At 51.7% G+C, this 12,030-nt stretch overlaps 1 protein-coding gene across 1 annotated transcript; it reads right to left on the bottom strand.

The window, feature by feature from the left end:
* Positions 1–8,384: 8,384 nt before the first annotated feature.
* Positions 8,385–10,775, bottom strand: LINGO4 (leucine rich repeat and Ig domain containing 4). The gene has a single exon (XM_027768297.1). The coding sequence runs from the start codon at positions 10,773–10,775 to the stop codon at positions 8,994–8,996; it is 1,782 nt and encodes a 593-aa protein (XP_027624098.1). The 3' UTR covers positions 8,385–8,993.
* Between the last annotated feature and the right edge of the window lie 1,255 nt (positions 10,776–12,030).

Here is a 12,030-nt window from a genome sequence, read left to right as displayed (position 1 = left end):
CGCTCTTCTGACTCCTAATACTGTAAACTAGTTTTGTCTGTTTCTGTTTTTCATATAGAGAGAATTACAGAGTGTGCCCCCTTTTGTATCTGGCTTCCTTTCTTCCAGTTACCTGTGAGATTCAGCCACATTGTTGCACGTAGTTTTAGTCCTCATTCTCTTACTGTGTAGGTTTATATTGTGGGAATGTGCCATGATTTGCTTCTCTGTTCTGCTGTTGATGTGATTTTGATTGTAATTATTATTTTTAAGATTGCCTAAAGGAGAATAGTTGTGTTCATGATATAGATTTCCTATACATTTAAGTCACTGTTCAGATTATTCTTAGTATATGACTGCCTTGAGTGCTATGTATTTATTTTCCCTTTCCCTCATCCCCACACTACCATTTTTACTTTTAAAAAGATACAAGAGTAGTTCAAATCCAAAGAAGAACATATAGCATTGTTATAAAAAGCATAAGCCACCTTTATGGTCCCATCACCTTCTAACCCCAGTGGGGGATGGGCAAAGAGGAAGTGAATGGGAAGGCCAGAAAGGGGGGTTAATAATGAAAAATTAGGTGAGGGGGAGGGAATCCAGAGAAATAAACCCCCAAACATATACTAGACACAAAAATGAATGGTAATGTCTGACTTGACCAATGTGCACTGCAGTCATGCTGGAAAAACCATGTACACTGTAAAGAGGTACAGTGATTAAATGTAAATAAAAATAAATTAAAATGAAAAATTAAACCACAGAAAGTATTTTTTTTTTTTAAAGATTGTTTGCTATAGGGCACGTGTGCTCACTGGAGAGGCAGAGAGAGAGACAGAAGCGAGAAATCACCCCCCAGAGGGGATGGCCATGCCACAATCCCCTCTCCTTCATTCTCCTCTTGGGATTTTGGACACTCACACATATGCACCCAGCCTGAATTCATGTTCCTGGATCCAGGACTTGAACCTCAGTCGGCTGCGTGGGAGTCCAGCGACCTAACCATTATGCCATCTACTGGTCTCAAGGATGTATTTCTTTTATACTTTTTTTTTTTTTTTTTTTTTTTTTTGAGATTTTCGCTATAGGGCGCGTGCGCTCGCCAGACAGACAGAGACATAGAGACAGAAAGCGAGAAATCACCCCCCAGGGGGGATGGTCACGCCGCAATCCCTTCTCCTCCATTCTCCTCTCGGGATCTTGGGCACGTACGCACACGCGCCCGGCGTGAGTTTTAAGCCACCGGGTCCGGTACACGAACCGCGGTCGACTACGTGGGAATCCAGCGACATAGCCATTACGCTAACTGCTGGTTCCCAAGGATGTATTTCTTAAATCAAAGCAGTGGAAAGGCAGGTAGAATAACTTTTCTTGGGAATTTTTAAAAAGAGGGTTGACTTCCAAGTGGCTGGATAGGGAGGTTGGAGAGTTTGGGCTTCGTTGGGCTTCATTTGGGCTTCGTTGTCTCGTCTCCCCGCTAAGAGCTGAAATCTGGATTGAAAGATTGAATTTGTGAAGTGTTGTGATGAGGTGAATTGTAATTTCTTTATTCTCACCTCCAGTTTGTAAGAGTCCATTTTCTTTTCCTGAGGATATACTGCACAGGCTGCAGGAGGCAATAGGTGAAATGGGTCAACAGGAGGTCTGGGTTGCCCAGAGAACTTACTGGGCAGGTATTCCCACTCAGTAAGCTGGAGCAGGAGAGTCCGCTGTAGCAAGAGGTCCGGGCGACCAGTGGTCCTCAAACACAGAGCCTTGGCTGCTCACGGTTTTCCTCCTGTACATGTGAATGATCCAAATGATATTCAGCTACCACTCTTTGAAAAACAGCACCCATCTCTTACTCCTCTTCTCTTGTAGGAATCTCTCTTCACTTCCATGTTAGACAAGCTCTTCACCAGAAAGTAGAGGCTGGGAGCACGAGCGCTACTGTAATTTATGCGAGTGCTACTGTTCAATCTTTGGGTCAGATTGATGAGTTGTGGTGGGTGTCCAAGGAGAGAGATTCTCCTCAGCCTCTGGCCACCCACCCCCCTGCTCTGTCTTCCTGCTCAGCGCACTCTGTCTTCCGGCTGAGTGCCCCTATGGAGCAGTTGGAGGAACAGGGCTCAGGAGTCACTGGTCTCAGATGCTGTCCAGCCTGAGTCACCAGCACATTCACTCCTTGGAGCAAGAGTTCCACCAAAGTCTGTCGTCTCTTGCCAAGAGATGGGTGCTGGTGGGAGAAGGGGAGGGGGAACAGGGAGAAATCTATAAAACGGGCAATAATGTGTTTCTTATAGGGCTGTCCTACTACCTGCCCTTATTATTTGTGCTAATATCTACTTCACCCTTTTCCCAGACTTTTCACCTTTTCTCCTTGGTTCTACTAGACCCTGGGGAGCAAAGGCAGCCTAAGCCCTCAGCTTTTCCCCTGCAACCTGAGGCTTGTCACAGCAGTGATTCTTGTATTTATTTATTTCATTTTAAGTATTATTATTTTATTTTATTTTATTTTGCGGTAGGGCACGTGTGCACACCAGAGAGGAAGGAGAGAGACAGAGAAAGTGAGAAAGCAAGCTGCCAGGTCTGGGACTCGGGACTTGAGACTTGGACTGTGTTTGGCCATGTGGGAATCTATTGCCTCAACCACCATGCCACCTGCTGGCCCCACAGTAGGGATTCTTAACCTGCATTTCATGGAGTCTATGATGGCTTCAGAATGACTGGCTACCATATTTGTTCATAGCTTGCAAAGGTATTCTATTCTCAGAGGGTTCTGTGACTTCAAAAAGTTGAAGTTCATTGACTTGCAGGGCTCTCATCTCCTGACTCTGGTTCAGTGCAGCAAAGGAAATAAAAGTCAGAAATTAGAATGTATCAGAGTCTAAAATGGGGAGTATCTTTGGGTCCAAACACCTGTCAACTTAGGTGAGACAATGTCTGAAATGGAAGGGAGGAAGGGTGGAGAGGTGGAGGCGTACAGGCTGGGGTGACCTCAGGAAGAATCTGCACAAGGGGTAAGCAGAATGTGGGCAACAGCAAATGCTCCTGCATCTGAACTAGCTCATAGACCAACCATACCGGAAATTTCTGAGCATCATCTTTCTTTTCTTTCTTTTTTATTGTTTTATTTAACTTTATTTATTTATTTTAATTTGACTAGAGTGGGACAGAGAGAGAGAAAGAAAGTGAGAAAGCAAGCTGCCAGGTCTGGGACTTGAAACGCAGGTGGCCATGTGGGAGTCCAGTACTCCTTTTTTTTTGGAGAGGTTTTTGCTATAGGGTGTGCGCGCTCGCCAAAAAGACAGAGAGAGACAGAGAGACAGAAAGCAAAAAATCACCCCCCAGGGGGGATGACCACGCTGCAGTTCCTTCTCCTCCATTCTCCTCTCAGGATCTTGGGCATGCACGCACACATGCCCGGCGTGAGTTTAAGCCACTGGGTCCAGGTCTTGACCCGCGGTCGACTACATGGGAATCCAGCGACATAGCCATTACGCTAACTGCTGGTCCTGGAAGTCCATCACTCTTAACCACCATACCACCTGCCAGCCACTCTTTTTCTGTTTAGAGAGATTTTTGGGGGCCCGCCGGTGGCATGGTCATCTGCTGGTCCCAAGCAGCATCTTTCTAACCTTAGAGGTAGTTGAGATTGGAACCCAGAAAAGAAACCAGGAAATCTGAAGCCTCCATTTCTAATGCTGGGAGTCAGGCATTCCACTTCAGTCTGTCCAGACCCTGGAGCGTCAGCTCCTTTCTATGGGTTCCCGAGGCACCATAGGAAGGACATTGGGAAAGACAACTGAGAAGAAAAATTAAAAACAACAAAAAACCCTTCCTGAATCAGGTTTATTTGCATTATCAAGGGACAGTGAAGATCAATGACTGATCACTGACCCCTCAAAGTTCAGCATGGGTGGGATGGCAGAGTGTGTCTTTCTCATAGGTCATGCTCTGCAGCGAGGCTCTGGGAGAGGGACTATGAGTGTAACACCTGGGAGAAAGCATTTGGGTTTTGAGTCAGACAGCCCTGAGTTCAAGCGCAGTCTCCTTACTAGCTCCTTGCACTGGAGGGGCTTAAATCCATTTGAGAGCCTATCAGCTCAGGGGCCTTACTTACCTTATAGGGTTGATATGTAGATTACATAAGAAATCAGGGCCAGCCAGGTTGCATGGTAGTTAAGGTGGCTGGATCCCACAGGCTTACTATGTGGTTCGAGTCCCAGACCTAGCAGCTTGAAAAAAGTGATGAGTGAGGCCGGCAGGTTGGGGTCGCTGGACTCCCACATGGCTGACTGTGGTTTGAGTCCCGGACCTGGAGGCTTTCTTGCTTTTCTCTCTCTCTCTCTGGAAATACTGAAATAATAATGATGAATTAAAAAAAAAGTTCGATAGGATAATTCTGTAAAAAAAATTTAAAAATGCTGGGTGCATGTATGTGCATGCCCAAAATCCTGAGAGAAGCATGGAGGGGGGAGGGGTTGTGTTATGGCTGGCCCTGGGGGTGGGGGTGATGGGTTGCTTTCTCACACTCTCCGCCGGTCTTTCTCTGGTGAGCTCATGAGCCCTATAGTAAATTTAAAAAATAAAATAAAATATATGTAAAGCCACTGTTGAATAAGCCTTTGATAAATGTTATTTCCCTCTCTGCACTGCTACCCAACCCTGGCCAGAGCCTGCATTAGACTGCCCCCCACAACATGGTACCCTAATGTCCCTGCATTCACAAGGCCCGCAAAACCTCTGCACGTGCACCACCCACTCATGTCCTCCGTTGCATTTGCACACTCATCGGCACACACACAACAGCCCTGTATGGTCACAGCTGAGTGAGGGGCCTTCCCAGACAGGTAAGATAAGCAACAGACTTAAAGATTGAATGAGCTGTGGGGGCACCCTTCACAGTAACTAGCTTTGCCCTTGAGGCATTCTGGAAAATCTGTGAAAGGAGAAGAGAGGTGCTAGAGATACCCATTTTTCTTTTTTTTTTTTTTTTTTTTTTTTTTTTTTCTTATAGGCTGCCAGAAAGACAGAGAGAGACAGAGAGATAGAAAGTGAGAAATCACCCCCCAGGGGGGATGGCCACGCCATAATCCCTTCTCCTCCATTCTCCTCTCGGGATCTTGGGCACGCACGCACACGCACCCAGCGTGAGTTTAAGCCACCGGGTCTGGGACTGGAACCGCAGTTGACTACATGGGAGTCCAGCGACATAGCTGTTATGCCATCTACTGGTCCCAAGATATCCATTTTTCAAGAATGTCAGTTTCTGTAGCCTCAATCTTCAAACTGCTGGCTTCTCACACTTCCATCTGGCCCCAGCCCCATTTTCTCGTCTCTTGTCTGTCCCTGAAGTCCCCCTTCACCCTCTCAGTGGCAAGGGCTCTGCTCACCCATTAGGGACTGTTTGAGCTGGGAATCTTCTAAGGAGTGGGAGTGACACTACAGACACTTCCCCAGGACTGAATGTGTTTCTTGAGGATGCTTTGTGTGCTGCTGCCAAGGAGACCCTCAGCTGTGACGAGGGAGCTGTGCTGTCTGATACGGTAGCAGCTGGCCATGCCTGTGGGCTCTACAAAGGCAGCTAGTGTAACCGAGGAGTGGAACTTGACATTTATGCATTTATTTATTTTTATAGTTGCTATTTGTCTTTTAGAATTATTTATTTGTTATCTTTTTTTTTTTTTTTAATTTTGACCAGAGAGAGAGAAAGAGACAGAGCAAGCTGCCGGGTCTTGGACTTGAACCACAGTTGACCATGTGGGAGTCCAGCACCCTTAACCACCATGATACCTGCCAGCCCCACATCTATTTAATTTTAATTAAAGTGTAAAACACACTTGCTTTGGTTATTGGACATTGTTTTTCTTGTTTCTGTTTTTATAGTTTTTCTATAGGGTGTGTGTATTCACCAGAGAGACAGGGAGAGACAGAGAGAGACAGAGAAATCATTCCTCCCCACAAGGGGAATGGCCATGTTGCAGTCCCTTCTCCTCCAGTCTCCTCTCAGGATTTTGGGCACCCATCCATATGCCCCTGGCGTGGTTTACAAGTTTGGGACTCAAACCATGCAGTTGGCCGTGTGAGATTCAGCACCTTAATCACCACGCTACCTGCTGCCCTTATCGGAAGACGTCTAAGTATGTCTGGAACAACTTGGACATGTGACTCTACTTTTTCACAGTGACATCTGTTGACATCTAAATCCAGGTAAGATATTTCTGGTGAAAATTTACTGACCAAACTGAAATGTGCTATGAGTGGGAACTATACACTAGATTTCAAAGACCTAATACGAAAACGTGAGTGTGTAATCGCTGATGTTTATATTGATAACATATTGAAATGACAATACTTTGGGTACATTGGATGAAATAAAATATAACGCTTAAAATAAATTGTAGCTGCTTCATTTTGACTTTAAAATGTGGTTATGAGAAAATCTGAAATATATATGTGTATGCATATTTTGTTTTGCTGGTGCATGTGTATTTTTTGCTTTCATTTTATTCATTAATTTAGTTTTCTGTAGGATGCATGCACTTGCTGAGCGAGACATGGGGGGGGGTGAGAAGTCACCCCCAGGAGGGCTGGCCATGCCATAATCCCTTCTCCTTCATTCTCCTCTCAGGATTTGGGGCATGCACCCACACATATGCCGCGTGTTTTTCAAGCTGCCTGGTCCTGGACGTCTACCTGCCTCGCTCAGTAGCTAGGGTTACCAGCCATGTCACCCAGTCAGGGCCTTCAGGGTGGGCTGGGAATCAAACCAAGGTATCCTGGGTGACCTTAGCCTGCCAAGCAGCAGCGCCCAGCACATGCTATCGTGGCTGGCGTTGCAATTATCTTTCTATTGAGCCGTACCGCTCCAGAGATTCTGGGACTCTGGAGACTGGGAGGCAGCATCTTCCCGTGCCAGACAGTCATCTGTCCCCACAGCCTCAGGGGCTTTGCAGAGCAGATTTCTCAGTACAACTGTGCTGCTCCCTCCCTTGTCTGCATTGCAGGGAGGATAACCAGACTGAGAACCTCCGGCTCTCGACTCCCAAGTCCCAACCTCACAATCTGTTAATGGAAGGTTCTAGAGAGGAGGGGAGGGCTCTGGCCCTGGAAACCTCTCTGGAGAGGGGGAGGTCGGTGGACTCCTAGTTGTATGCTCATGGCGGGAAGCGGGTGCAGTCAGGAGGTTGAGGCTCAGAGATACCCATTTCTCAAGAATGTCGGTTTCTCCAGCCTCAGTCTCCAAACTGCCTGATTCTCACACTTCCATCTGGCTCCAGCCCCATATTCCCATCTCTTGCCTGTCCCTGAAGTCCCCCTTCACCTTCTCAGTGGTGGAGGCTCCTCTCACCTGTCAGAGACCGTTTGAGCTGGGAATCTTCTAATGAGTGGCGTCTCCTCAGAGCAAGGACAGCAGCAGCCGGCGTCGGCCAAGAAGCTCAGACACTTACACGCTCGTGTGTGTGCTTCGGTGTTGGGGTTGGTGGGAGCTCCAGAGGGTGGAGGGAAACTAAGGACACTGGGCAGATGCTGCTGCAGAGAGAAAGGCTCCCCAAGGCCGCGTGATTCCCCCTCTCTGTCCCTCCTCCTCCTCCTCTCCTCCCAGTTTGCTCCTCCCCTTCTGATGATGCGCCCACAGCTCTACTTTTTTTTTTTTCTTCTTTATGCTCTTCTTTGCCCTCTGTGAAGCACGCTCAGTGGTAACCAGCAGTTCCACCTTCCACTGCACCTCCTCCTCTGGGGTCTCTGCAAGTCTGTGACCTCCACCCAGAAACAGCTTCTCTCTGGCGCTGCACAGAACAGAACCAGGGGGGTAGTGGAGGGAGGTGGAAGTGAGCTGGGCAGGCGGTCCCTTCTGCCCTGGCTCCCCTCTACTTTCCACTCCTGCTTGCCGTGTCCTCCCTTGTTTCTCTGCGCCCAGTCCCTGCCGTGTTCTGGGTCTCTCTCCTTTAAAGGCTGCAGATGCTTGCTGTTCTTGGTCATGTTCTACGAGTTCCCCTCCTCTGGCTTTGCTCCAGAGACACTAGGGATCTGTGACACCGGAGTGGTAGGCAGATCCCTTGGAGAAATGAGAAAGAAGGGATGACCCTGGGTGTTGTAGGCTGGAATTTCTACACAGGGATCACCTGGAAGGAGAAGCTCTCTCCTCCAGCTCTAGAGATGGAGAGTGAAAGGGAGAGGACTGAGACGGAAACTGGGAGCCGTGCCGACCTCACCAAGCCTGGTGGGCATCCTCACCCGGTTTTTCAGGCTGGCTTAGGTGGAGGCAAGGCCTGTTGATGGACAGGCAGAAAGGAAAGGATGGAGGAGGTTTGACAGAAATGAGGGGAGGAATAGATCGAAGTAAAGAAAACTCCGGAGATGGCATTCAGTTCTGGCTGCTACCGCCATGGCTGTTGGGCAGCAGGTTTAATGGTCTGACAGAGGAGGTGGAGGGTCATGCAGACACAGGCCTGGGTGCAGCGTGCCCTCCCTTACCCCGCACTTGCTGGCATCCTCTTCCCCTTAGCCTGAGGGTTCTTGGCTCTTGTTCCTTGCACCGAGGGGCTAGGGGTAGGGCTGGGGCTGGGGAGTAGACAAGAACGGGAGAGTCCGGGCTGAGGAGCAGTGCACCTCCCAGCCCAGTCATGGAGAGTCACCTTCCAGCTGGGGCTGGTAGTTGGTATTGGTTCTTAAAGGATATAAGTATGTGAAAGACAGTCCTGTGGTTAGCCTAGCAGCCTGGAGCCTTGGTCATGTTTTCTGTGCCTGGTACTGGTGGGATGGGGGAGCAAAAGAGGACCAGGCCAATTCCAGAGTCTCTGTCTTCAGTTCCCTGGAGCCCTGGGAGAGGAGACGGTGATGCTGCCCTCCCTGAGAAAGCACAGGACGGTGGGCTCTCAGGAGCATCCTTAGTTGCTGGCATGAAGCGGGCAGGAGGGGCGAGAGTCTGTGCTGCTTGGGACGAGGTTCTAGCCCGCACAGCCTTGGTGTGTCTTCCCCTTTGGTTTCTCAAGCTGACTTGGCCAGGTCCCCCCGTGTGGCAGGAAAGATCAGAAAAGCTTGGCAGTGACACGGTTACCCCCAGAGTTCTTATCCCCAGAGGGCCGAGGTGCCACAAAGTCAAAGGTCACGTGATGTTTGACCCGGCCCTTGCCCTTGCTCCAGAGGGCAATGAGACCAAAGCAGAGGGTCACGGAGGTGAGGAAGGGGAGGAAGCCAACAGCCAGTACCATTGCCACACCCCTACTATCCAGAAAGAAAGGGCCTGGGATGGCAGGCAGGGTGATGTTAGGGTCGGAGAAAGTGCCGTTTGGTGGCTCAACTTGGATTACTTCCAGCCAGGTCCTCAGGGAGTCGTTCCCAGCTACGTTGCTGACCACGCAGACATAGGCCCCTCGGTCCCGCAGCTGCACGGAGCGGATCTCCAGCGTCCCATCCTCTAGGACCCTCACTCTCCCAGCCTTGCCCAGCCAGCCGCCCCGCGGCCTCATCCAGGACACAGTGGGGGCTGGGTCTCCATCTCCAGAGCAAGAGAAGACCGCGTGTCCCCCCTCCTCAGCAATGACCCAGCGAGGCCCGGACTTTCGGATCAGGGCTGGCTTGCAAGTAAAGTGCCCTGGAGGTAGGATGTCGGAAAAGTCCCTCAGGCTCTTCCCCTGGACATGCTGGGGGCCAGCACAGGCAGGGGGGGATGTGCCAAAGTCCAGGTGGCGTCGGAGCCGGAGCAGCCAGAGGAGGCGGCAGTCGCAGGTCAGGGGGTTGCCAGATAGCCTCAGGGTGACCAGTTTGTCCGGAGAAGGGAAGGCTGTCTCCTCTAGCGTCTGAAGGGCGTTATCTGCCACATCCAGGAGGTGGAAAGCCGTCAAGCCGTGGAAGGCGTGGGCAGCGATGGAGGTGAGACATGCCCCTGACAGCCGCAGCTCCTGCAGCCGCACCAGGGGGCTGAGCTGCCGGGCGGGAATGGCAGAGATGGGGTTCTGAGACAGATCCAGGACCCTGAGGAAACTCAGGTGGTGCAGCGCTTGGAAAGGCACTGAGCTCAGATTGCAGCGGGTGATGGCTAGGCTGCTGAGGTTGAGCCCCGCCAGGCTTCCAGGGTCCAGCACCTCCAGAGATGGCCAGTGGTGGATCTCCAGCTCCTTCAGCTGCCCCAGCCCCTTCAGGGCCCCAGCGGGAAGCCTCCCGATATCCAGTTCTCGAAGCCTTAGGGCCATGAGTGCTGGGAGCCGGGCAAGGGCGAGGCCAGGCACTGTGCTGAGGTTACAACGCTCCAGGGTGAGGGTACTCAGCTGGGCCAGCCCCGTGAAGGCTCCCGGAGCCACAAACACCAGGTGGTTGTCCCCAACCTCCAGCTGCTGGAGGCTGCCTAGCTCCCCAAAGGCTCCGTCTAGGAAGAGGACGATCTGGTTGAGGCGCAGGTCTAGCAGCGTGAGGGCAGACAGGCCTGAGAAGACCCCGGGCCCCATGATTCGGAGCCGATTTCCTTGCAGCCTCAGGGTGCGTAGGCTTTGGAGGCCGAGGAAGGCCCCAGGCTCAAGAGTGGAGAGCTGGTTGTAGCTGAGATCCAGCTCCTGGAGCAGGCCCAGGCGGGAGAGCATTCCTCGCTGCAGCCCCCACAGGCGGTTCCCACTCAGATCCAGGAGCTCAGTGTCCAGGGGCAGCCCCCCAGGGACAGCGTCCAGTCGCCTGTGAGCACAGAGCACTGCCCGGGGCTGGGAGGTGCAGTCACACACCGCAGGGCAGCTGCTGCCGCTCCCTCCGGGCAGGAGGAGCAGGACGAGGAGGGGCGGCCATGGGGGCCAGGCTTGCTTTGGCGCTGTGGCCACATCCATCCCCTCTTCAGTCCTGGAAGAGATGATGACAGGGCTCTTTTTGGAACGTGGCTTCAGATGGCGACAACCCTGGGCTTCCTTGGCCCATTGTGGAGGGGAGAGGGATTGGTCTGACCTTGTCCACATTGCCAGCAAGCAGGGCACAGACTGGGAAGAATTCTGGAGCACTCCCTGGGGCTTCTGGGGGCTCCTCCCTGGGGGACCTCTACTTCCTTCCCCTCCCACCCTGGATAACTAGCTTACGGAAACTCAACTCGGAAACTCAAGCCTGATTTCTCTGGGGAAGGTGTTATGGGAATGACACAGGGAACAGGAGGGAAGTAACTCTGAGCCCCCTTGTTGAGCTAGTAGTGGGTTTTTCTGTATCTGTGAGATTCAGGAATACCTCAGGGCCCTTCCTTCTGATAGCTGTTCTCTGCAGGCTCTGCTCTGTCCCCCTCTTCCCATTCTCTTTCTCCCATGGCTGTGCCTGAGGCTCAGGAAGATCTCATCGTTGGCCCAGAACTCTCTGTCCTGATTGGGAGAGGGCTTCACCTTGCCTGAGTCACCCAGGACTGGACACAGGCATACCCCAGCGCTGCCCCCCAGGCTCCGCCTTCCTCCAGCCTGGCCCAGAGCCTGAGCCCTGCACTAGCAAGATGCAATCTCCCCAGAATGCCTGTGTGGACGACGGCCAAGCCACACATTAGCCATGGCCAGGATGCAGGGGCACCTGACTGAGAAACTGGGCATCCCTCACAAGAGGCCCAAGGGCAACCCTTCTTCCCCAGGAGATGAAGTTGGGGGGTGTGAGAGATTCTAGATGTGGAGTTCTGAGACGTGCTCCTCAGTCTCTGGCTTCTCTTGTACCCCTCCTCCCCCGATGGTGTCTAGATTTTAGTGTGTAAATCTGAGCGAGCGTTCTTGTCACCTTTGGCCTGAGGTGTCTGAGCCATTCATGATATATGACCAGACGCTGCATGTGCGTGTGTGTGCGCGCACGTGTGTGCATGAGAGGGCGGGGCAAGGGCCCCTTGAGCTGACATGGCAGCTACCTGGGCACGGGCAGTGTGCAGAGCCCGTCAACTTTTAAGGTGGGATTCTGGGTACCAAGGGCCAGGCCGTATCAGGAGGACGGTGACTGCATTCGGCCCTGGAGGCTGGCTGAGTGATAGAGAAGGGGTCCTCTGGGTGGTGAGAGCCTCTCTGTTCCCAGCCAGCAGGCGCCCCAAGGGAGGGGAAGTATTGGGATTGGGAAGGGATGGCTAAAGACAGG

The sequence above is a fragment of the Tupaia chinensis genome, unplaced genomic scaffold (genome assembly GCF_000334495.1).
Source record: "Tupaia chinensis unplaced genomic scaffold, TupChi_1.0 Scaffold145814_1, whole genome shotgun sequence".
Taxonomy (NCBI): domain Eukaryota; kingdom Metazoa; phylum Chordata; class Mammalia; order Scandentia; family Tupaiidae; genus Tupaia; species Tupaia belangeri.
Note: the sequence above shows the minus strand (reverse complement) of the source record. Positions and strands in the feature narration are given on the sequence as shown.

Coding starts and splice junctions, on each gene's coding strand:
- LINGO4 (XM_027768297.1), bottom strand. CDS start 10,775: ATGGATGTGGCCACAGCGCCAAAGCAAGCCTGGCCCCCATGGCCGCCC.